Raw genomic sequence first — 27,808 nt, forward strand, 5'->3', positions numbered from 1 at the left:
TTTAGAAAAAGCGATCTAGTGCAAAAAAATTAAAATTTGTTGAACTACTTACACCACTCCATTGAGAAATGATCCAGTCCACACCTTCGCAAGGAGCCAACATGCATGTCTCTTCTGTGCTTGGTTTCTCCTCGACGCAGTCCTCATCACTCAATACCTTTTTGCGACCATTTTCTTCAATATAGCAGGTCACTTTGCGCGTCTTTTTGCCTTCGCCACACAGTTTGTCACACTAAAAGAGAAGTTGGTCGCGATTATTTAAACGCCCATCAAAATATGTTTAAAAACTCACCGGCGTCCATGGACCCAAATGGTACTTGGGGCAATTCTTCACATCACGATTACATTCCTGTTGATCAGCAGGTTTATTGCCTACTTCTTGCAAGCACACAGCATCTTCCTCAACGGTTCGTTGTCCCGATGGCGACAGACGCACGCAGGATACATTACGTGTTTGAATACCGTCTGCACCGCATCCCTTGGAACACTTTCCCCAGTCTGTCTTTTCCCAGTGGGGTGCACATGGTTCAGTGCCGCATTCTTGCGTTTCTGCAGGCTTCGCCTTTTCATCACAAAAACTAGCATCCACCTCTTCCAAGTTTAGACGATTGTTGCAAGTAACTGTACGACTTTGCTTACCACCGCCACATGATGTACTGCAAGGTCCATATTCCATATGCGTCCATGTGTAGACATTCGGAGAGCTGGGGCTGACCTCTTGCGGTATGCTGTATTCGTAATCAATGCTTACGTTTTTATCCTGGACCAGCATCACAATGTAAACAGATTCTGTAATGGGACCTCTACAACTCAAATGGTCGGGAGCAGCAAAACCCGTAGGTTTGCGTTGATAAGTCCACCAAGAGCCAGCAAACAGCATAGGCCTAGGGAAGTCAATGCGCCAATTGCCATTTAAATAGTAGTGGCCGCTAAGATTGCGACAGGCCAAATAATTATTTGAGGGATTTGTTTCTTGGACACGAATATTCGTGGCACCACTTGGTATCAACAGAATGTCGTTGTAACCAGCTGCCAAATTATCAGTGGCAAAACGATCCTTTAGGATACGACAGGTGCTGCCATCGCCGCCGCACTTGCGACAATTGTCCTCTTTCGCCTCCGAGCCCAACATCATATCGCAACCCACTGGCTGACACTGACCATCTACACACACATCCAAATCCTTATCATTACAACGTGTTCCATCAATTACTTTAGCCTTATGGCGATAATAAAAACGCTCGCCTTTGGGCATACAATTCAATTCACAGGGATTGGCAGCTCCCAAATACGGAACCCACTCGTAGAAGATGCCATCGAAGGATTGATGATTAAAGCGGGAACATTGCTGCGCCCGAAAGTCATCCTCTTCCTCAGGACAATCCTGAGTGTTGCAAGAGAAATACTGACGGTTTCCACCCGAACACATAGGTGAACCATCAGGCCTGAGAGGAGTACAAAGTTATCAGCCTAGTTAACATGAGGATAAAAGGTTCAACGCTTACCCCGTCCTTAGACATTCCCTTGTTTGGTAGGAAACACCACCGCCACACGATCTGGAACACTCCGAGGGAGAGCTCCATTCACTCCACTCCCGAGGATCATTGCCCGGACCTCCGGGTATGATTGAACTGGCGGGTAAATACATATTGGCACCATTTTGTCTCTTAAGTCTGTCACCATACTTTAAAACGAAACGAAGAGAATATAAATGGTAGGATTTTTCTTGGGTCTATTGTCTGTACTTACAAATCTGGCTTGTGACGTATGAATACATATAATTAAAATGAATGCTATCGAAGGCGGCAATCTAAAAAAAAAACAAATTAAAACATATTTGTTAAATGAGAAACTTGAAAAATTAAACATTGATTATTTTATCTTCTTAAATATAAAAATCAATTTGTGTTTATTTGTTCGTTTGTTTGGTTATTGGTTTGTCTGTTCCGCATAGACTCAAAAAGGCTGAACCGATTTTCTTAAAATTGTTATGGTGCATAATGATGAAAATAGGGTACTACATATTTGATATCCGAAGGGGGACGTACCCTCCCCTTACCCTTATTTTCAGAAACTCCATATTTCTGAGATGGGTGGTGCGATATAAACGAAATTTTTTGTGCTCTCTTATAGTAACCTAGAAAAAAAATTTTAAATTTCGGATGGGGTACCAAATACATATATAGAACATTCACGACAATATGGGACTCAACTGAAAGGTATTTTCGAGTAGAATACGAATCTGATATCAAAATGTGCGACCAAGTGTTGGGGGCCGCCCCTCCCCAAAAACACCCCCAAACAGGGCTTATTTACTAACATCGCAATATGGGACTAAAATAGAAGGTATTTGAAAGTAGAATACGAATGTGCCGCCCCCTTCCAAAAACACCACCCAAAGACCACAAATTTACGAGCATAGCAATGTGGGGCTCAAATGAAAGGTCTTTGGAAGTACCCCACGAATCTGATTTCAATATTCGGGAAAAAGTTTCTATGGGGCCAACCCACCCCATAACACCACCCAAATAGGAAGAATTTGCTGACCATTGAAATATGGGGCTCCAATAAGAGGTTCTTTAGAGTAAAATACGAAGCTGATATATATTTTCAGAGTAAATCACTGAATGGCCGCCCCATCCCCCAGAACACCCCCAAAACCGGACATGTTTGCCGACTATGCAAATATGAGGCGCAAATGATAGGTATTTTGGAGTAGACCACGAATCTGATCCATCCATAACAACCCCCAAATATTACGTATTTGCTCACCATGGCAATTTGGGTCTATTTGCAGACTTTTGCAATAAGGGATTTAAATGGCAGATATTTAAGATTAGAAAACGCATTTGATATATAACTTTGAGTCCAATGACAATATGGGGTTCAAACAAATGATTTTGAAAGTAGAACACTATGCTGATTTATTTTCAAGGTGTTTAGGGGACAACCCCACTCCCCAAAACACACCTAAATCTGACATATTTGCCGACTAGGTCAATGTGAGGCTCAAATGAAAAGTATGAGGGAGTAGAGCACTAAATTGATACCCATTTTCGGGAAAAATTTTCTGGGGGTCTACCCGTTTCCAAAAACACCCCACAAACAGCAATTTTTTGTTGACCATCGTAATATGGGGCTCAAGTAAAGGTATTTGGCAGTAGAATACGAATCTGATACCCAAATGTGGGACCATGTATTTGGGACACCGCCCCTTCCCTAAGAGTACAAATTTACCGACCAAACGAAAGAAATTTGAGATTAGAAACGAATATCATAATCAATTTTGGGGCCAAGTGATTGGACTACGACTCATCCCATAAACTACCTTCTAACCAATAGCAATATGGGGTTAAGATTAATGGTATTTGAGAGAAGAGCACGATGCGGTTATTTATTTACAGAGCCAAGTGTCCAACTCACCCCGAAAACACCCATAAAACGGACATACATATTTACGGGTCAAGGCAATATGGGACTCAAATGAAAGGTATTTGGGAGTAGATCAAGAAATACATACCCACATTCGGAAACACGTTTCTGGGGGTCCACACCACCCCTTAAACCCACCAACCGCCACCCTGGGAGCCTTCTTACTCCCATAATCCCCATGAGAATATCGGGCTCAAATAAAGTCTCTTAATAATTGAGTACTTCTACAATCCAAACTCAAATGACCCTGAACCCGTTGAGCGAATTCATAAATCAGTATACATCATGGTATCCAGATAAAGGCATTTAAACTGTTTAACTGTTAGCCAAGCGATATACATACAAATACTATTTTCGTAGCATGGTATTTCACTAAAAGCTCTTTAATTGTCGAAAATAAATATTTAAAGGATAATTTTGTTCCATATAATGTAAAAGAAGGCGCAGCGGAGCGGGCCCGGTTCAGCTAGTTTTCTATAAGTACGACAAACGAACTATAAGATCTTATATTTCAATATAGATTTTAATCAATATACTATCCATATTTGAACTGAAACAAGTAAAGTAAACTTAAGTGACAGAAAAGAAGTTGCAAAGCCATGCACTCAGATGGCCTGTCGAAAACTCTGACGTACACATACGACGAAGGTGACCGTAGCACAGAGGTTGGCTTGTCCGTCTATGACGCTGAACGCCTGGGAATGAATCCTGGCGAGAACATCGGAAGAGAATTCAAGCCTCACATTTGTGAGGTACTATGCCATGTAAAAACTACGCCATGTAAAAAAAAAGTTCCAAATTTGGAAAACCCTCATCCCTAACTCTTGGGGTACACTTTTGCTTTTTTTTTTAAATCATAAATAACATTGAAATTGCAACAACGAAAAATATAAAACAATAATGATATGATGGCCAAACTAAAAAAGTAGCAGGGCTTTTCCAGGTTTACCACGTTTTCTATTTTTTATACGTTTTGCACAAGTATTTGACGATTATAACTTCTTGACGGTCGAAAATCAAAAAAATCGCCCTACGGACCATCACTGATCATACACTAATGGTATCATTATCACACATAGGCGTTGTTGAAAATATTGTCAAATATTGGTGCTAATTTTATTCACGCGAGTTGTTGATTTTACGAACCATCGTAAATCAACACACAGATGTTATCAGATCAACCATAAATGTCCATAAATTAACCACAGCTTTAGTGAACTAAGCGTCCACAGGCGTTCACTTTCTGTGAACGTATAGTGCACCGGGTTCTTCTTTAAAAATTCCAAATAGTTTTTGTGTGCTGCTGAAAATCGAACCTGTGTCTCATTCATCTCATGATTGTGTATTTACAAATGTCTTACCACATTGCACTACAGCAACATGAAAGGTTTTAAGGAGCATTTAAACTTAAGTTGGTCTACACAAGCATTTGTAGAGATGATGTTCATAACGGCGCATGATGATGCACATCACGCACTATCACAAAATCATCCCCGCCTATGTATGATAATGACACCATTTGTGTATGGTTTTGCAGTGTATTTTCTTCCGGTGTAGGTTAACTTCATCAATACATACATATATTGCAATTCCTTTTTTCTATTTGTGAGGGTATACAAATATAGTCGTGTCCTTTATCGCACATTGAAATATCGATCTTGACAAACTAAGTAAAACTGGAAAGTGGAAATCGATATATACCGAAATATACCGAAAATCACGATCTCTTGAATTCAATCGATTCTCACAGACAACAAAGTTTCTACAGAAAACAAATTACTTCTTTAAAATCAAACCATAAAGCCAATATGGGTTATGGCATACAACTTTGGAGCTGTGCAGCTAGGGATGAAATTAACCGAATTCAGAAAACTCAAAACCAAATACTTCGCGCCTTAGTTAATGCACCATGGTACGTAAGAAATAGTGATCTTCACAAGGAGAATAAATAATCGAAGAAATATCTCTCAATGCCCAAAAGCATGCAGATAAATTAAATTCATGCGTATTTAATTCGGATTAATCGGATCTGAAAGATATTTACAACAACTATTCGTCCACAAGAAGGCTGCAAAGTACTGTTCCGTTGAATTTGGTCAACTAATTTTAAGCAAATCATAAAAATTAGAGTGTAATTGTCGAACTACTTCTCAACTATTGTGCTTACTAATGATAAGTATTAGTACTAAACAGACCATACAAATATTGTAAAATTACTAGATGAGCTTTATACTCCGTTGTAACAGAAATTATAATATGCAAAATGTATGTCTAATCGAGAGAGAGCTTTACCTTACTCCCCACGCCCCGTTCAATACCAAAATGTCGTTTGGTAATGAATAATATAATATGGCGATGTGAAAGAGCCATATCAAATCAAGACTGATGCGTTTAAATCAGATTAACAAAACTTTCAAGTTTATACAACATTTTTGTCAGTGTATATAATTTATAGGGTCTTTGATCCGTATTTTGAGGGGTTACAAATGGAATAACTATGTAAGGATACTTAGTTTGTTAATTCCATCCTATGATAGTTGTAGTAGAAGACTAATGTGTTTTATCTACGAGGGATCACTAGACATTTAGAATTGCAACCCACTTAACCAGTTTATATGAAACAAAATATAGTACAAAGTTCAGTGCATGGCCAATTAGCATAGAACAACACCAAAAGTCATAATCATCCATTGTTTCAAATATTGTTTTTCTCAATCAACAATCGAACTCATTTTAAGTCTTATTAACACATTTGCTTCCATTATTCGATAAACAATCAAATATTACCTACTTGTGTCTATTTACTAAGTTATTGTGTCTCTGAAATTTGTTTAAACAAACACAACAATTGATGCACCATTCCACGAGTGACCAGAGTAGAATTGCAAAAAATAGCATGCTTCACCAAATATTCTGACAACGCGATGACCCACTGAGAAAATCCATTAACACAAATTGTGATGACGAACCATAGGGTGCATCACTTCGAAACAGCTTTCCGGTGTTATGGAGTTGGAAAGTTTTTTTTTTCGTCGAATGTCTATTTTTGCCAGCCAAAAATTTAGTTTTGACTTCATGGCCTAATAGAGTATGGGTGCTTCTTAGACTTTTTCAAATGTTTTTTTTTTTTTCATTGGCTGCTGCCCCTTTTCGAAATGTCACACGCTTGAATTATAACACAATTTTGTCTGCCGGAAATTTCACCAAAAATTAAAGATTCCAAAAATACGAAGTTAGTTCATATTTTCGGGATGTTCACAGATATGCATAAAATGTATGAAAGTATGTCCATATTTAGAATACAGTTGTGGCCATATCTTGTTGGTAAGGGATTTCGTTATATTTAGATTTTTTGATCATATAAATAAAAATAAAAAGATTTTCAATGAACAGTACTACTACGATAAATTTGAAAATAGTTTGTACCAAATTCAAATTTAACGTTTTCCCCCAAGAATACAATAATTGGTGTTTCAACGAAATATTATCCAGGTATAATAAAAATTAGCTAAATGTTTATATTTAAAAAACATTAAATCAAAAAACTTAAACAAATAATGCAAAAGTATACTCCATGAAGCGGAGAGAAATCTTTTGCTCTTCGCTGTTTCACTTCTCGGAAAATAAGCCAGTACTTAAAATGCTCCAAAACATGTTATGATCAAAGTTTTCACCAAAATATACTGATTTACAGCTTCATACATTTGTTCGTACATTCATTCCAGAAGATAGATAGGACAATTGAAATTTTAACAACATTTTACCGCAATGGAAAAATTATGAATAGTCGCGCTTGTTTCTTTTGTTACTTTGTTTTTGATTTGCTTTTGCTCCAAAAAACGAAAAACATCCCACTGCGAAGATATGAACTCAATTGAAAACAGGAAATGAAGAACAACTATGAGGCGAAACATCCATAAATGTAAACCAATGTAGTCAGTTAGAGTATAGTTTTTGGCAACAATTAAGTGTTTGCTGTCTTCTGGGGTAATGCGAATTTCCCTTTAGCCATTTACTAGGAAATAAAATAAACCATGGAATGAACATTAGTTTGGAAGTAGAAAAATTTCAAAAATAATGGTATAATTAGAATTTCCAATTGAGGAGCGCCTATGAGAATGCACCGTCCAATTTAAGAACGCCTATGAGTATGTGCCGTAGGATGAGGAGCAAATTCATTTCATTTAGTTCCATGATTGTCATGATCTACCAATATGCCTAATGTTTTGGTGGTTCTAGGGGTTTGACTAATATTTTAATATCATATTCCTACCTTACTTGCAAATACCTTTCATTTGATTCCCATATTGTCGTGATAGATGAACATTGTCATGATAGGTGTATAGATTTTGCGTTTTCGAAAAATTGAGTAATAGGAGGCGACCGTCTCTTTTCATATATAAAACTCTGAAAAGCCTATTGCTTCTTCCAGACCTACAATTACTTTCCCTGTAAATTTAAAAGAAAATCAGTTCAGATGTTTTAGAGTCAACACGGATCCAAGAAATTCACAAACCACCACAAATAAATTTTGCATATATAGACTTAGTATTTAGTTGATATAAAGATTTTGAAATAGGGATTTAAAATGTTGGTCCCTTTCGGGCCCACACTATTTCATTTGTTTAGCGTGCGTATTTATAACCTCTTACTTTACTTTTGTTGGCCATTACAGAAAACATCTTTACCCCAAATTTTCATGAATGATTTACACTCTACTCCCTTATTTTACATATTGTCCATATTTGGTTCCGGGAAGCATACACCAGATACTTGCTCCCACAATTTTATTCTTACTCTGCCTCAAAAAGTTTTTTATATGAATTCCATATTTTATTGGTTGCGATACATATCCTTTTGAGGTTTTTAAAGGGTTTGGGCGGACTAGGAGACGCTGGAATACCAATGATTATACCAAATTTATACTCTTTCCCAAATGCTTTAAATTTAATTTATATTATAGTAATCGGCTTAATGGTTTGTACGGGAGATTCACGGTATACCCCCTTTCGGAAGGGGATTCAGTGTTGGCCTTCCAAAAACTTGACCCTAAGTTTAATATTTATTATTCCTCAGTAAGAGCGTGCTAAGTTCGGTCGGGCCGAATCTTATATACTCATTTTAAGCAAACAAAGAATATTGAATAAGAACTGTTATGCTATTGGAGCTATATCAAGTTATAGTCCGATTCGGACCATTAATGAATGCTGAACATTGTAGAAGTCATTGTGTAATATTCCAGTTCATTCGGATAAGAATTGCGCCTTGTAGGGGCTCAAGAAGAAAAAAATATAGGGAGATCGGTTTATATGGCAGCTATATCTAAACATGGACCGATTTAAACCATACTTGGCGCTGTTGTTGAGAGTATGCCAAAACACCACGTGCAAAATTTCAGTCAAATCGGATAAGAATTGCGCCCTCTAGAGGCTCAAGAAGTCAAGGCCCAAGATCGGTTTATATGGCAGCTATATCAGGTTATGAACCGATTTAAACCATACTTGGCACAGTTGTTGGATATCATAACAAAACACGTCGCGAGAATTTCATTCCAATCGGATAAGAATTGCGACCTCTAGAGGCTTAAGAAGTCAAGACCCAAGATCGGTTTTTATGGCAGCTATATCAAAACATGGACCGATATGGCCCATTTACAATCCCAACCGACCTATACTAATAAAAAGTATTTGTGCAAAATTTCAAGCGGCTACCTTTACTCCTTTGAAAGCTAGCGTGCTTTCGACAGACAAACGGACGGACGGACATGGCTAGTTCCACTTAAAATGTCACGACGATCAAGAATATATTGGGTTGCCCAAAAAGTAATTGCGGATTTTTTAAAAGAAAATAAATGCATTTTTAATAACACTTAGAATGAACTTTAATCAAATATACTTTTTTTACACTTTTTTTCTAAAGCAAGCTAAAAGTAACAGCTGATAACTGACAGAAGAAAGAATGCAATTACAGAGTCACAAACTGTGAAAAAATTTGTCAACGCCGACTATATGAAAAATCCGCAATTACTTTTTGGGCAACCCAATATATACTTTATGGGATCTTAGACGCATATTTCGAGGTTTTACAAAGAGAATGAGCTTCTAGAGGGCGCAATTCTCGTCCGATTTGACTGAAATTTTGCACATAGTGTTTTGATATCACTTCCAACAACTGTGCTAAGTATGGTTCACATCGGTTTATAACCTGATATAGCTGTCATATAAACCGATCTTGGGTCTTGACTTCTTGAGCCTCTAGAGAGCGCAATTCTCATCTGATTTGGCACAAAGTTTGTACAACGGCTCCTCCCATGGCCTTCAACATACGTGTGCAATATGGTCAGAATCGATCTATAGCTTGATACAGCTCCCATATAAACCGATCTCCCGATTTCGCTACTTGAGCCCCTAATCGGACTATAACTTGATATAGCTGCTCCTACGTCCTCATTCATTATACTTTGTTTGCCTAAAAACAGATACTGCGCAAAGAACTCGACAGATGCGACCATGGTGGAGGGTATTTAAGATTCGGCCCGGCCGAACTTAGCACGCTCTTACTTGTTTCTTGGGTTCTCGCTAGGATTCGAACCCATGCATTCAGCGCTATAGATGGACATGATAACCTGAGCACTACGTTGGCCTCCTAAGACACCATAACGTAAATATATATGCTTGATCGTCACGACATTTTAAGCCGATCCAGCCATGGCCGTCTGTTCGTTTGTCTATCTGTCTATCCAAATCACCCTTATTTTCGAAGGAGTAAGGCTAAGCACTTAAAATATTATACAAATACTTTCTAATTGTGTAGATCGTTTGTGATTGGAAATGGGCCATATCACTCCATATTTCCATGATATATTTACCATATAAACTGAACTCGCATCTTGATCTGTAGAGAAATTTGTAATAATTGTACCAAGAATGGTCGGTTTATATGGCAGCTAGCTTCATATAGTTTCCATATAAACCGATCGTAAGATTTAAATTTTTGAGCCTGTTGAAGAATTATCCCCCGATTGGACAAGAATTGTGTACGTACATTCTTGCCATGGCTTCCAACAGTCGTACCAAGTATGGTACTAATCCATAACCGGATATAGCTTTCATATAAACCGATCACCCGATTTGACTTCTTGACCCTCTAGAGGGCGCAAACGTGGTATTTTTTATGACTTCCAATAATCATGAAAATTACTGTCCTTTATTTGATGTATGTCCTATATATATCTAAAAAAAATTGGTCAAACGACGTGACGAATGCGATATATGGTTGCGTGTATATAAGATGCCCTTTTACTTGTTTATATATGAGTTACATTTTTTTCTAAATCAAAGTACCAACTCACTGTCTTCTAGCATTTTTCTTAAGAAAATGTCGCAGAATTAAAAACCTTAGGTGTCTTGGCAGACACAACATCTCAGCAGTTCTAATCACCAGGATGCATATTTCGATTATAAAACTGGCTCCTGCCTGTAGCACCACCACAACAAGACAAACAGGGCATTCAAAATATGTGAACAACCATGAAGGATACTGACGCAAGTAGCGACAAATGCCCGCTGGTGGCAAGGCGTCAAAGCGTAACGCTACATGTCAGCACCACTGGCAATTCTTGAATGTAGTGTCACTGGTTGTTTTGGGTGCCGGTATTGGCATGTGGAAGTCGCGTGCCACTCGCAATGACAAAATGAAATTGGCACTCGACCAAAATCCAAAATCAAATAGTCGACGACAAAGTAAGCGAAAGGCAAATGAAATCACTTCGATACACCATCCAAACGATTTGCAATGGTGGTTGGTTAGGCCCTACTCCCTGCTCTTCGTATTGTTTCGCATCGCAGCAAAGTGAGGCAGTGGTGAGTGGGTCAGGTGGTTAGGAGGAGATTTTGCGAGGAATGTGTGAGCTTGGAAATATTTCGTTTGGCCTGTGACTCGTTTACTGATGTTTGGGCTCGAGCAAAGCAGAAGTAGCAGTGGGGGCTGGAGGAACGTTTTCCCCCACAAATGTTGTTGATTATTTAGTACTGCCGTGCCTGTAGCGAATACTGGCGTCCTATTGTCTGCTTTTATGGCCATAATTTTGTGATGTTTCCCCATGGGTTTTTTGTTGTCATGAATTTCTGTTTACTTTTGGTTATACAGTTAGGTTAGAGAGTTGCGTTAGCAGTGACGTCAAAAAGTCGTTGCCGTTTTGGTGTCTCTTTTGGATCAATTAAAGCTCTGAATTATGGACTGTTTAGACTAAAAAGAAACAAAAAAATTTCTTGAAACATTCAAACGTATTTAAAACACAGACGATTTTATCAGTTTATATTTAGATCAGGATTCGAAAATCGTTATTTGGTACAAATCTGATATAAATTTACTTAATTGAAGGACTTACGTATATTTTACATTGCAAATTTCTGTCAAATCAGGTACAAAATTAAGCTTCATGAGGCCGTAGGGAGATCGGTCAATATGAGAGCTATATCAGCTATAATGTGGATCAATTTGGACCGTACTTGGGGCGGCTTAAACGAACGCGCGTTGCGGAGTATATTTATACATATATCATAAAGGACATATTTTATTGATTTATAATTTTTCCCTAAAAACAATGCATTTTAACTTAAAACATTATCGGAATATACCTTGATATACTTCTACAGAGCTCAATGATAAGGGACCTCTATTTATAGCCGAGTCCGAACGGCGTCCCGCAGTGCGACACCTTTTTGTGGAGAAGTTTTAACATGACTGTCATACCAGATGGTAAAGTGCCTCCCAAATGTCGCCAGCATTTAAAGGGGATAACCACCTTTGAAAATTTTCAAGATGTTCTCGCCAGGATTCGAACCCAGGCGTTCAGCGACATAGGCGGACATGCTAACCTCTGCGCTACGGTGGCCTCATTGAGCTTAGAACTTTAATCGGGCAGCACTCATTGCCCGCCACTGGCATACACACATTCTCGCACACAACTATTTTTCCTTTATTTTGATTGAGCAAACAGTTCCGTCGAGTCGGATGCTAAACTAGTGAACATTTTTTTAAGTTTCGTCTTAGATACAAAAATGCTGGTATGTCCAGTGACAAAAATCATTAGGCCAACAGACAAATGGCTGCCATGACACAACAACAATTTCTAAGGCTCTTGAATTATTTAGTAATATTGTAATTGCTACCTCGAATAAAATATTCCATATATCAAGAATGAAAGGTCCTATCGGGGCAAACACACTTAATATTTGTCACAAGTTCTGAAAGAATTTACTGCAAAACAAATATTTTACTTTCATTGTAAACAAGGTCCAACTTTTCTCACAAAGAAGTTAACATCTAAAACATCTCTTTTTTCTTGGCGAATATGGTTTAGAAGGGAATAGAGTTGGATACATAGGATTATGTTGACCTACATCTTAATTAAATTTCTATGAGTCATTTAGACCTATTTCTCACCTTTTCCTTTTTTATTTATTTATTTCCGTCATTTAAATATCACATTATTCAGAATTTTGCACACCATGTTCATAATTTGCTAAATGTAACTGGCGTTACATTTTTATACCCTCCCCATAAAGTATATATATTTTTGATCGCATGATATTTAAGATCGATTTAGCCATGTCCGTCTATCCGTCTGCCTGTCAAAAGCACGCTAACTTTCGCACAAAAACTTCTTATTAGTGTAGGTCGGTTACGATTGTTTGAAGTCAAGATCCAAGATCGGTTTATATGACAGCTATACCAGATTATAAACCGATTTGAATCATACCTAACACAGTTGTTGGAAGTGACACCAAAACACTACGTGCAAAATTTCAGTCAAATCGGACAAGAATTGTGCCCTCTAGAGGCTCAAGAAGTCAAGACCCAAGATCGGTTTATATGGCAGCTATATGAAAAAATGGACCGATTTGGCCCATTTACAATTTCAACCGACCTAAACTAATGAAAAGTATATGTGCAAAATTTCAAGCGGCTAGCTTTACTCCTTCGACTAGATCGACTTAAAATTGCATGACGATCAAAAATATATATTTGTTTTTGGGTCTCATACGCATATTTCGAGGTGTTACAAACAGAATGACGAAATTAGTATACCCCCATCCTATGGTGGAGGGTATAAAAATTGCTGGCCGAAATCGATTCAGCGATCTCTTAAGCTATCGTCCAATATAAAATTATGAAAAAAAAATCTTATTCTAGATTTTTTGCACAATGGGACCATTTTTCAAGGGATTGTCCATATGTTAAGTACCTTTTATAATTCTTGGTAGGGGTGTGAGAAAACAACGGACCTTTCACTAGCCTAAACTTATATCAATATAACTAAGGTCTTGGTATCAACCAAATAAAACTAACATAACTTCTCATTGCTAAATTGCTGCAAGTTCAAAATCATTAATGGTACTTGCCTAAGAATTCCATTGTATATTTATCTTTTACTATGGGAATTCAATTGAAAACTTACTTTTCCACCCATATTTTTAATTATTCGCCATCAACATCAACAAACTTGTTGACTTTCAAAAACTTGGTATAAACAAAAACTGCTGAAGCGTACTGTGTACAATCAAAAACGATAGATGCGATCAAACTGCTATATCAATACTCCAACATGACCTCTTAAAGCGTTCAATACAATAATGAAGCTTCAAAAGATGTTGTGGACAATAGTGATGACGACTTAGTTGCGAGTATCCAATGCTAACAAGAAAACAAGAAAGAAATTTCTTGAAGAAACCTCAAAAATTTGAATGCTGTCCATCAACGGTGTCTGCAAAAATTTCATTTTGCATGATCGATCATAAGAAGCCATAGCAAATAATGTATTTCTGTATAGGTGCTATGTATCATAAACCTATGGATATGAGCTTTTATTGATGATTTACTTTTGCGAGAGCATAACATTCGGAAAAACTGGAACACATTGTCTGCTGCAGTAAAAAAAGGCCATTAATCCACAAGGTAAATAAAATCAAACATAATTCTTTATATCAAATATGAAAAATTTAGTTTTATATTTCTTGAAGAGTAAGTAGGATTTTTGAAATGAAATCGCCTGATAAATGCGTCTTAAGATCATAAATCAGCAGACCGGTCTACATGGTAACTATATCCAAATATAATCTTTGGCCCGTTCAAGAATTTAACCTGGCTATGTTAAAAGATTGAACATTTCCTTCTGTGTATTCAAAACTATCAATGAAAGCAAGATCTTTTATGAGGCGCTATACCATATGAATAGCCAGCTTTTATAATAATGTTATATTTGTTTGCCACAAAAAGTGGCAGTCAACATTACATGTTACGGTGACAACTTCATTAGGTTTAAGACAAAAAGGCCACCTGTGTTATCTTTGCAATTTAACTATGTAGGTGATAAAGTTGCTTCATGATTTTCTCAAAACATATTGTTGTAGAAGCACAAACATTTTGCATTCCAAACGTGTTAAAGTTTAATAATAAGTTTTTAGGGAATTAACATTAAGACACATTTCAAGTCATGATTTTCAACAATAGGTTAAAGGAGAAATGTTCTTAATTAACGATAATATTTTGCCTTAAAATAAGGGCACAAAAACATTTTCATTCACACGTCAAGAAAATAACACATTTGGGACATTTCTGCGATAAACAAAATACTTTTATTACAAAGTTATTCTTTTCAACATTTCAAACGTTAGCCATAAAAATTCTATTATTGAACGTGACTAACTTTGTTTATTGCAAACCCTTTGCTTATTCGCCTATGGTAAACGGGCCTTTCTTCTTTAATGACAAAAATGTGTCGATAGCCAATAATTATTCTCTTGTGCCTCTCCTACTAGAGAAAGGTTGAGTATTTGAGCCTATAGGCCAGTGATGGGCAAAAACACTTGCACTATCGCACATTTGTGTACGTACACAAGAAAATAATCCCCAGTAAATCCATGGGCTTGTACATAATCGCAATTTTCTATTTTGAATGAGCATGCGCCCTCTAGCGAGGGCCCTCTAGCGACTTATGAAGTCAAGATCCGAAATCGGTTTCTATATAGGAGCGATATCAGGTAACGAACTGATTTAAACCATGCATGGAACACTTCAGCAAAATTTCAGCTAAATTGGATAAAAACTGCGCCCTTTAGAAGCTCAAGAAGTCAAGATCTAGGATCGGCTATATGGGAGCTCTATCAGGTAATGAACTAATTTAAACCATACATGGAACAGTTGTTAGAGTTAAAACAAAACAAAATTTCAGTCAAATCGGATAATAATACGCCTTCCAGCGGCTAATGAAGTCAAGAACCGAAATCGGTTTATATAGGAGCTATATCAGGTAATGAACTGATTTAGACCATACATGGAACAGATGTTGGAAGTTAAAACAAAACACTGCATGAAAATTTTCAGCCAAATCGGATAATAATTGCTATCTCTAGAGGCTCAAGAAGTATAATCGGAACATCGTTATATGGGAGCTATATCAGGTTTTGAACCGATTTGAACCATACTTGGCAGAGCTGTTGCAAAATTGCAGCCAAATTAAATAAGAACTGCGCCCACTATACGCTTAAGATCCCGGATCGTCAAGATCATGGATCGGTTTACATGACAGCTATATCAAAACATGGACCAATATAGGCCATTTACAATTGCAACCGACCTACACTAATTGGGAATATGCCATGCCACTATGGACATACAGGGTGGCTGATGAATATTGCTACAATGATGAATATTGCTACATTTTTTTTTCGGTGTATGGAATACATTTTTCTTTTATTCATGTTAAATTAAATTATTAAATTAATTATTAAATTATTATTAATTAAATTAATTAATTAATTAATTAAATTAATTATTAAATTATTATTATTAAATAGAAAAAAAGTTATTACATTTTTTTTTGGTAGCGGCTTTCATCAGCCACCCTGTACACCTAAACAGTAATCGGCTTGTTGTGCGCTCTAAATACACAAAAAAAAAACTTTAGCTTAATTCATTCGAAAGTTAGCGCAGGACAGGGCTAAATAGACTAAAAGTGTCAAGACGATAAAGAAAATATATTACAAATGGAATGACGACATTAGTATTCCCCCCATCCTATGGTAGAGGGAATAAAAATACTGGTATGTGTAATGACAAAAATCATAAGTGCAACAGACTATTGGCTGCCACGGAGAAGAATTTCTAATGTACATACATTGTTTGGTACGCGATAGTGATATATTCATCCCAAAGTAGGGACTTTAATGTGGGAAAACAACTCAAACAATTAATTTTATGTTTTATTTATAGCATGACGAATACAGTAGATTGTAATACAAAACCATAATGAAGTGGTGCGAAAATGGATGCCATCGAAATTAATGCAAATTAACTCTGAAAGAGTTTGAATTATCAACTGAGATCTGCATATAATTGGTATTTGAGTTTGGATTATGTTACAACATTAAATTGAATTGAAAAAAAACATTTACTTTTATTGTAAACAAAGTCCAGCGACTTTTATAAAAGAAATTTACTTGTCGAAAGTTTCCTTTATGTGAACCGATGAAAGACGTTTCAACCTCACATGTACTATCCCAAAGAATCAAATCGAAATACTTATTCTAATTTTAAATACTTAAATGAGGCTATTTAACAAATCCAATATATGATAACATAATAAACAATAAATTTTATTTCCAAAAATAACACTTTCTTATAAAAGATCATTAAAAACACATAAAAACAAATAAAATATTCAAAATGCACATATTAAAAAAGAAAATCTATAACCAAAAAGAAAAACAAAAAATCCACAGAATAAACTAGGCCAGAATGCAATTTGATTTAAATTTATGTTTCCATGAAGTCAAAATTTTGAAAAGAAAGCAAATATTATCTTAATGGTGTAATAGGAGAGAATTTCCTGATAACCATATAAAATTTGATGACTTTCAAAATGTCATTCCATGCCCCTTTTTCGGAGACTCCACAACAATATACTAATTAAAATAGCTGCCAGTATCACTTAATAGTTAAGAAAAACAAATAAAATGTGTGAGGATAAAAACCAATGTGATTTTGAAATGATGTCAAATATCTTCCGGAATTTTGATTCCTTTGACATATATCATGCATATTTTTATATCGAGTTTTGTCGAAATATACCTTATCGCTTTTTGTTGCTGGATAACTTGCTATCTCCATTAAAATTTGGGAATTATGGACCGAATAAAGGAATTTTTTGTAACTCATTTGCAACATGTTGATATATCGATTTCTGACCCCTTGATGGTCGTAAAATTTTGACGTCCTTATTCACAAAACTTAATGAAACCTTAAAATAGGCTTATTGACAGTTCTATAAAGGAAATCTTTCAAATAAACCTAATTAAAATCTACATTAAGTTTTGTGCATACCGGCGTAAGGCTGTTGAGGAATATTGTAATCAGTCTACAGCCTTAAAAGTCGTATCACAATGGACTTAAAATTGTCTAAGTGAGTCTGTTAAGGACTGCCACACTTACCTAACTTAACCTTGGCCGTCTCTTTCGTTCAATTTGACGCCTCTAGACTAGACTATTTGGGGCTACGTCAAGTCTTTTGTCTATGCCAACAATCCAACGACTTTGGAACCAGGTATGTGGAGTCGAGCAGTTTTAACTCGACTCTGACTCCGGCACGATTGCTCGACTCCGACCACCTATTTTTATTTTATTTAACATTTAAAATTAAAAAAAAAAATCCTTTTTATTTCCAGTAAGTCAATATGCTTTTATAACTAAAAAAGACGTGAAGAAAAGCGGATTTAAATGCCTTGGACATAAAACCGCACCTGCTTTCATAAGTAGTCAAATGCAACAAGACTCTCAAACGGTTTACAGAAATCTCACTCCAAAGAATTTTGAGAAATTTTTTTGTTTAATTTGCTGTGGTTTGCTAAAAAAAAACTAATATGTCAAGTCCTTATTGGAAAACCCGATATAAAATTTGGTATTATATCAACCTGTTCACCAAAAATATTCTTTCCTGGACCAATGAATTTAATTGGATTTGGTGGGACTTGGTCTAAATGTGTTTTTATTTGCCGCAATGAAAATGTTTATTTTCACTTCTATTTTATGGAGTTTTTAAAGCAACATCTTAAATTGAAATTAAATTCCTACTCGACAATATCACAGGGAATCTTCCTTATATGCAGCTCAGACTTGCTTTTTGCTGTTTTTATTGATGTGCGTTAAGGTCCATTAAATAGCCTCATCAATAAACCAAATGAATGCTTTCCAAGGCAGCCAGAAAGCGGTGCTGGCAGGCAAACACTTTCCCATGCCACTTGATTAACCCAAAGTAAATATTGCAGATGGTGATGATGATGGTGGCGAAGTGCTCCTTTCGTTGTTTTGCTTTGTTATTATCTTTTGCTTCTATGTTTATGCCACAATATCATTACAACAATTTATTTGATGCAGTTGACGATGTTGTGAAAGCCTCAAACCTCCCAACTCCCGCCTTTCCATAAAGATGGCGAGTTGTATTAAGAAACAACTTAAAGAAAAAGAGGTCCACAAAGGGCATCCTCAAGAATTCTATTAACAAACAGATGGATGAATGACCACCATCAGACAGACGCGCACATAGACACCGAAAACGCTTGGAATTTATGCGGCCATTGTTCGGTGTTTTTCTAAGTTAGCCCTCGATGACGATGATGATTACTCATGGCAGAAGACAATGTCTTTGGCAAAAATAGAATCTCTTGGGGTCCCTAGTTATGTCCGCCTAATGCAGTATTTGCTGCATAAAAGGCTAAAGTGGTGTGGATGCATGCAATGCCACCTATGCCATCATCATAGGCCTCATCATTGGGCATTTTATATCTCCAATAACTTTACCCCACTCTTTTTCCCTCTCTCGCTATCCCCTATGGCATTCAACGGATGATGTAGTTCTCCACGTAGTGCTCCCCACTCCACGTAAGCATCACTTTATCGTCGCTTTGGTTTTGTGTTTGGTAGCAATGATACCCGCTCCTACACGCAAAAAAAATAATTCGTTTCACATAAAAGAACTTTTCGCCAAGTAAACTTTTTTCTGAAAAACTTTAGATTTTGTTTACGATAAATGTACACGTTTTTGCGATAAATTGTTGCAAGAACTTGTGACAAATATAGAGTGTTGTTTTACACTGACAATACCTATCATTCTTGTTATAAAAAATTTTTATTCGGAGTTTCAACTGGTTTTCTTTACTTATAAATTAATTTCAAGTTATGCTCATGTATACGAATATTCTTTTTAATTTTGAAACACATAGTGCACATTGAAAAGTATGCCAAATTCAATTAAATGTTGTAATACAATTCTAACTCGAATTGTTAACAATTATGTGCAGAACTAAGTTGGTGATTGAAACTCTTCCAGACTATATTTGGATTTATTTCGATGTTGTGATGCACAATTATATTAAAAGCCTTCCACGTTGATATAATGATTTTTGTCATTGGAAGTACCTATGGTGAAACTTTAAAAATGGCAAATTTCCGAGTTTACCATCCACCCACCACTGGTCTATATGCTTAAATACTCACCGTCTCTCTCTCTATTAGAAGAGACACAAGACAATAATTATTAGTCCGTTAAACGAATAATCAATTTCGGCTATCGAAACACTTTTGCCCTGAAAGGGTTTTTGGTTTTACAACACAAGAAAGGTATTTTTAAGGTAGGCAAATTTGCTAAAGGGTTTACAATAAACAAAATTAGCTACATTCAATAATGCTACGTTTATGGCTAACGTTTGATATGTTGAAGCGAAACGTTCCATAGTAACAATAAAAGAAAAACTTCGTAATAAAAGTACTTTGTTTCTCAAATGTTTTATTTTTTGCGTGTAGAAATTGGCCCGTAAATTATTAAAGTACCTCCTTAACAATTTATTTTTGTTCTTAGAAAGCAAACTAAATCGTATGTGTGTGCTAAGGGATAGGGAAAAGTATGCACCCAATTGTATAATGATACCCGAAATAGATGCCATATACGAAGCTTGTTCCATGCCCATAGGCACGCAGTCCATCGAGAAATTCGAAGTATGTATGTCTATTGAAATTTATGAGGAGTACGACTCTTTGTTGAATACATTTCCTTTGCTTTTAACAAACCATATCACAACATTTCACATAATTTTTGAAACACATTTCTTTTTCCAAATAAATCAGTGTAAACAAGTAAAAGCCTGCTAAGTTCGCATTTGTCGAGTTCTTTTCCCGGTGTCTCTTTTTAGGCAAACAAAGGAAAGGAAAGGATAAAAGAAAAGAATTGCTATGTTATTGGAACTAACAAGAAGTCAGAATCCAAGATCGGTTTATATGGCAGCTATATCAAGACATGGACCGATATGGTCCATTTACAACCCCAACCGACCTACACCTATAAGAAGTATTTATGCAAAATTTCAAGCGGCTAGCTTTACTCCAGAGACAAATATTTCGAGGAGTTACAAACTGAATGACGAAATTAGTATGCCCCCATCCTATGGTGAAGGGTATAAAAAGCTAACCTTTGTTCCGACCTTGTAAATAAGAGAATACAATAAATTTTTAAATAAAATTTTCATGATTTGACTTATATTTGGATAGAACCAACCCAACTAAATATGTGCATGTTTGCCATTTAGGAATTCATGGGGTTCAAACTTGAGAAATATATACCAGAATATTGGTCTATATGGTTGCTATATTCGACCCATCCTATCTTCGAACTAATCTTTGGTACTAACTTGACCTTGGGTAAAAACAAAATATTTTTGTCAAGTTTCAGCTCAATATCTTCATTTTAAGAACAGTAGCGAGATCATATAACTTGTATGTTCAGTTAACCATGTATTGATATGCTCTTAACGGAATAGTGGTCATATGTTCTTCCATATTACAGTTGAGTCGGAATAGAGGAGAACTAATCATTACAATTCAGTTGATTCAGAAAATCTATAATATAATTATTTTGTTCGTAAGAAAGAGACGTTCACTAGACCGATTGTTAACTATACCCCGACTGAACTGTATATGAAATGATATTTAGAATTATACAGCGGTTTAATTTAATTAAACATTTTTAAAACATCCAATTAAAATTTATTGGTTTTATTAATTTTTACTTTAAATATTGTTCTATTTTGGCATGTTAGATCATTTTTGTTTGTGGTAATTGGCTATGACAGAATATTTGTTCCACTAGCCGAACGTAGAATAGCATTCCAAGCGCTTCGATCTTCTGTGATCATTTAAATCTCTGACACCAAGTTTCGAGGTGTCACCCACCACTTGATCTTTCCATCGGGTTTTTGGTCTTCTTGGTTTGCGTGTTCCACCGAGTTTGCCTTTAAAAGACTTCTTTGCTGGAGTTTCTTCATCCATTCTGACAACATAACCTAGCCAACGCAGTTGTTGTATTTTGATGCGTGTAACTATGCTATCGTCGTCATACAGCTCGTACAACTCGTGGTTCATACGTCGCCTATATTCTCCATTATAACAAACTGGTCCATATATTTTACGAAGAATCTTTCTCTGAAATACTCCATGCACTGCCTCATCTGCTTTCATAAGTACCCATGCTTCAGAACTATATAACAGCACGGGTATTATCAGTGACTTGTATAGTGTAATCTTCGCCTGTCGAGAGGTGACCTTGTTTCTAAACTGCTTACTTAGTCCAAAGTAGCATCTGTTTGCCAGTATTATTCTTCCCTTAATCTTAAAACTGGTGTCATTCGTTTCGATTACGGTGGCGCCGAGGTAGACAAAGTTACTGACTGTCTCAAAATTGTGGTTCCCAACTTTATCCATTTTTTTATCTGCTTGGCTGTGCAAGGATTTTTGGGAGTTGAAACCATAAATTTCGTCTTATCTCCATTTATTGTGGTAATGTTTCCGCCAAAGAACAATTGAAGAAAACTAAATGGAAACTTTCTTTCTAAATAAAACTTTATCTAGCAGAGAGCGGCTGGACACTGTCATTTACCAAAAAAGATGCAAAGATGTCTAGATGTCAGAGATTTCAAATCTACTACAAATCCTAACGGGCTATGGGAATAGAAAATGATTGTCTTTGATCTAGAGAGGGGAGAAAAAATTAATAATGCTAAATAAAGTTTTAGAGACGAGTTATTCATTATCATCTTTGATGTGATGTTGTTTCCTCGGCTGACGTTGACTAAAAGAGCAAGTCGAAGAGAGGACAACAAAGTAAAATTGCAAACAGAAATGCCAAGTTACAATAAAGAGTTTATAGAGATGGGAAGAGTTAGGATCAATTCTTAATTTTTTTACTATTTCCAATAAAAATAAAGTATTTCTAGTCAATTACAATTAATCTCAGCAAGTTAGCTAATTTGCCCACTTTCAACACGGGCTCCACAAGTGGTTACAAATGGAACAACAAGTGAAGTGTACAGAAGTTATTATTATGCAGGTAAAAATAGTTTCTTCTTTGGCCATAACAATGTCTGAACCTTTCCCTGCGCCTCCACTTAGTCCACTTTTGCAGCCGTGTTTATAGTGTTTTAATGCAAGACAAAAAATAAATAAATTGTTATTTATTATCATGTCGTTGTTTACTTGCAAAATATTGCCTCATGCTTTCCCAAACAAACAGCAAAAAATATGGCGGAGGCATTGGCAGGGTCTCTTTCCTTCAACGAAGGCAGCACATAGCCGTTTGGTCCACCGTTTGCCAGTTTGCATGAGGTGGTGGGCACGAGCCTTTTATTCCCCATTTTTTCTGAACATCATATTCACTATTCAGTTGTGCCGCGTCTGAACAATATGCGTGGTGCGGCAAGTCTTTTTTTAGGCATAGCAAAACATGGAGCATTTGGTAGAATGTAGGAGACTCATTCGATTACGTTTTTCTTTTTCACGCTACTACAGGCATTTAGAGTTAAAACCTAAAAACAAAACGGGGAAAAACGAACGTTCAAGAAGTCAAATCAGATGTCGGTAAAAGAAGAAGAAATTGAATCTCTATTAGAGGTGGAGAAGTATCGATAGTAGCGATCAAGACATTATCGATAGTGTCCACCGATACTATCGTCGATAGATTAGTTTTCACATCACCAATTTAAATTTGGGCGTTAATTTGTGGCTCCTGCTAAAAAATATTTGTGAAAAAATTGATTAAAAGATTATACACAGAAAAAAGAGTTTTAAAAAGAAATGGATGGCTTTCTTCAAAAAGGTATACTTTTAAAGTAGTTATGAACTTTTTTGACTTAGTGTGTCGAGCACTGAAAGGCGTGCGTGCGATTGCAGCAGCACAGATTCGAAGAAAGATTTGGCAACAAAGGAAAAATGAAAAGTATTATCTCACAAGTATGGAAATACTTTAAAAGGTCAAAATGACAAAAAATTTTCAAAGTACATTAACAGCGGAAAGAAGTACAAAACTAGCGGCAATACTGGCTTGGAAATGCATGTCCCAGATTCCAGCACTTCAGCTATTTCGGCGGATACTAACAACATCGCATCGACAAGCAGCAGTTGTAGATCGCTGATACATTCTGTAGCTTCTTACTTTTAAAAAATCGTTTTATGTGCCACAAACTCAAAGCGAAAGAATCACATTGACTAGGCTTTGACGGAAATGATATTCAAGGATGTGCAGCCTTATAACATAGGGTCTTAGACCCATAAAAGCCACATTTATTATTCGATTTTGCTGAAATTTGAGACAGTGAGTTGTGTTAGGTGTTATATAATTGCCATATAGACCGATCCACCGACTTAGGGTCTTAGACCCATAAAAGCCACAGTTATTATCCGATTTTGCTGAAATTTGAAACAGTGAGTTGTGATAGGCTCTTCCACAATCTTCTTCATTTTGGCTCAGATCGGTCCAGATTTGGATCTAGCTGCCATATAGACCAATCCCTCGATTTAATGTTTTGGGACCATAAAGGCGCATTTATTGTCCGATTTCGTCAAAATTTGGGACAGTGAGTTGTGTTAGGCTTTTCGACATTTTTCTGCAACTTTCCGTGTCGTAAATGGTTCACATTGGTTTATTTTTAGATATAGCTACTGAAAGGATCAATATTTTGTTATAAACAATTGAACAATGACTAATAGTTATTTGGTATTTGGTCCAAATCGGAACATATTTCGATATAGCTGCTATGGGGCATAAGGTATGCATTTTTCATCGGGTTTTGACAAAAGGTGGTTTACATATATACCCGAGGTGATGGGTATCCAAAGTTCGGCCCGGCCGAACTTAACGCCTTTTTACTTGTGTTTGTTTGGTTTTATGACTTTAACAAATAATCAACATTCTAGCGTGTTTGCCAAAGTGTGGGCTACTTTGCGAATATTCATCAAATAATTTCAAAAACAACAAAGAAACATAGCAATTCATGTTTCGACAAATATTTTTTGCTTCCTATTTGAAAAATCGATTTTATAGCTACAAAGAACAAGTAGATTTTTTCCACATTTTCCGCTTTGAAATTGAAATGAAGTATTATGTAACAATAACTAACACCATGATGAAGTACAAAATAATTCAAAAATGTGTTTGGAAAATTGAAGATCAATATTGAATAAAATTTCACTTCCATGATGCTTTCATTCCGCTTCCAATGATTTCAATTTACACCATGTTTATAAATTAATTCTGCGTGATTTCCTACAGATTTCAGTATTTGTATGGTCGAAAGTGGTTTGAGGGCTTGATGTTGCTGTTTTTGCAGCAAATATTTCAAAACCAATGTAACCATCCCGGTATGCACGCAATGCATTCTTTGGTAATTCAATAGAAAGTTTTTATTACATTTTCCAAAGTTATCATAACACTCGCTCGAACAATGTAAAGGGTGATTTTTTTGAGGTTAGGATTTTCATGCATTAGTATTTGACAGATCACGTGGGATTTCAGACATGGTGTCAAAGAGAAAGATGCTCAGTATGCTTTGACATTTCATCATGAATAGACTTACTAACGAGCAACGCTTGCAAATCATTGAATTTTATTACCAAAATCAGTGTTCGGTTCGAAATGTGTTCAAATTTTGACAAATTTTGTTCAGCGATGAGGCTCATTTCTGGTTGAATGGCTACGTAAATAAGCAAAATTGCCGCATTTGGAGTGAAGAGCAACCAGAAGCCGTTCAAGAACTGCCCATGCATCCCGAAAAATGCACTGTTTGGTGTGGTTTGTACGCTGGTGGAATCATTGGACCGTATTTTTTCAAAGATGCTGTTGGACGCAACGTTACGGTGAATGAACACATTTCGAACCGAACACTGATTTTGGTAATAAAATTCAATGATTTGCAAGCGTTGCTCGTTAGTAAGTCTATTCATGATGAAATGTCAAAGCATACTGAGCATCTTTCTCTTTGACACCATGTCTGAAATCCCACGTGATCTGTCAAATACTAATGCATGAAAATCCTAACCTCAAAAAAATCACCCTTTACTTGTGCACAGCAAAAATTAGTTTCACGATTTTTGGAAATTCATTGGAAATTTTATATGGGAGCTGTAGAATTTGCGAGCATCGAATACCACATTTTTAAAAGCAGATTAAATGCAGAAGCATTTTTCGTTATTTTCCGGGAAATTCGCGAAATTATTTCAATGTTGCAGCAACCTTAATTGTTACATAATTTTATACACATTACTGCATTCATGTACAGAGAACATGCATACGTCCTATAGGCTGATTGGCTGGCATGGCAATTGCTATTAGAAGAATGTTAAAAATGGAATGTTTATGGCATTTATCAATGCAATGATTCACTTGAACTATAGGATAGTTAGGAAAACCTCAAAGTTTCGGCATTACGATTCATTACACTATAAGTTGCGAGGTTACAGCAGTTTATGTTGCGGGAGAAATACTTAAAATTCTTTGACTCGTTTGTATTTAAAATCATAGCCTAATGAAACTTTGTAAATATGCATTAATAAAGACCTAAGCCAAATTCACCTCACTCACTATCATATTTGATGTCTAACAGACGTGTAGAATGACAGACTTTAGATTTGGTATGAGTTGAGGGTGGCATCACCTTCCACATCCTGCAATAAATTCTGCGTTATTTAAATATGTTACTGGTATTTATTCTGGAAGGCCACCGTAGCGCAGAGGTTAGCATGTCCGCCTATAACGCTGAACGCCTGGGTTTGAATCCTGGCGAGACCATCAGAAAAAAATATTCAGCGGTGGTTTTTCCTTCCTAATGCTGGCAACATTTGTGAGGTACTATGCAATGTAAAACTTTTCTTCAAAGAGGTGTCGCATTGTGGCACGCTGTTCGTACTCGGCTGGAAAAAGGAGGCCAATTATCATTGAGCTTAAACTCATTGATATGTGAGAAGTTTGCCCCTGCTCCTTAGTGGAATGTTCATGGGCAAAATTTGCATTTGCATTTACTGTTATTTATTCTATTAAAAAATATATTAATCAATTTTCGAAGAACAAAAACTTAACAAATCTTCGCAGCTAATAAAAAAAATCACATAACAATCACTTGTTCTCACAAAATATGAGGAAGAAATATTTCTTCCAAGTGAAATCCATGCAAACATTGTATTCATTCCATAGAATATGGACAAGCCAACTTGTTATGGACGAAAAAATCAAGGCAGCACATTCTCCATAGGCTGACGGACGGAGAAAGAACTACTTTCAAAATAAATAAACAAAAATATAAAAAGACTGAAATTGACGAAGAACCTTGCAATTATGTAGGAGTAGATGTGTATGATGATAATAATGATGGTCTAAAATAGACCATAAGCAGTTGGGCTCCAGCAAAACACACATACTCATAACCACATACCATATCCACCACATTGAAAATGGGGCCAACTAATAAAGTTATTACTTTCTAGACCATTCATCTCTTAGAAGTAAAAGATTTCTAATTATGTGTTGAAAAGCAAAAATGTAAGGAAAATTTTAGCGATTATTTATTAGCGAACATTGATTAATGCTAACTAATTTAATTAGTAAGGCACAGTGGACGATATTCAAACCTTGAGAAGAAAAACTCAGACCATCCAAAAATCTTGAGAAAAACTGATTAATATGAATGAGATATTATGCCAAAAAAAAAAAGATTATGTATCTCGAAAAAAATAAAAATTCCCAATGCCAAAATACGGTTATTGTCATTTGAGCTGTTTTTGTATTATAACGCCATGGATAGCATTTTTCAAGTTTTCGGTATCTCTTCTTAGGGAAGAAAATAATAATGGATAAAGAAGGTGTAAGAAGAAATCGCTTTGCCAAATTTCAGCCAAATCGGATAAGAATTACACCCTCTAGAGCCTCGAGAAATTAAGATGCAAGATCGGTTTATATGGCAACTATAAAACATGCACCGATATGGTCCATTTACAATCCCAA

General features: G+C 36.1%; 1 protein-coding gene across 3 annotated transcripts in view; it reads right to left on the reverse strand.

Annotated features, from left to right (window-relative positions):
- The window catches only part of LOC106080432 (papilin), an 82,263-nt gene that overhangs the window by 16,318 nt on the left and 38,137 nt on the right, over nucleotides 1–27,808 (reverse strand). For all 3 annotated transcript variants that reach the window (XM_013241825.2, XM_013241823.2, XM_013241820.2), the window contains exons 2-5: nucleotides 1,750–1,810; nucleotides 1,506–1,684; nucleotides 293–1,445; nucleotides 53–232 (exon numbers count right to left, since the gene is read on the reverse strand). In XM_013241825.2, the coding sequence (XP_013097279.2) occupies nucleotides 53–232; nucleotides 293–1,445; nucleotides 1,506–1,684; nucleotides 1,750–1,810 (1,573 nt within the window). The remainder of the gene's footprint in view (nucleotides 1–52; nucleotides 233–292; nucleotides 1,446–1,505; nucleotides 1,685–1,749; nucleotides 1,811–27,808) is intronic.

Source organism: Stomoxys calcitrans, chromosome 2, assembly GCF_963082655.1.
Source record: "Stomoxys calcitrans chromosome 2, idStoCalc2.1, whole genome shotgun sequence".
NCBI lineage: Eukaryota > Metazoa > Arthropoda > Insecta > Diptera > Muscidae > Stomoxys > Stomoxys calcitrans.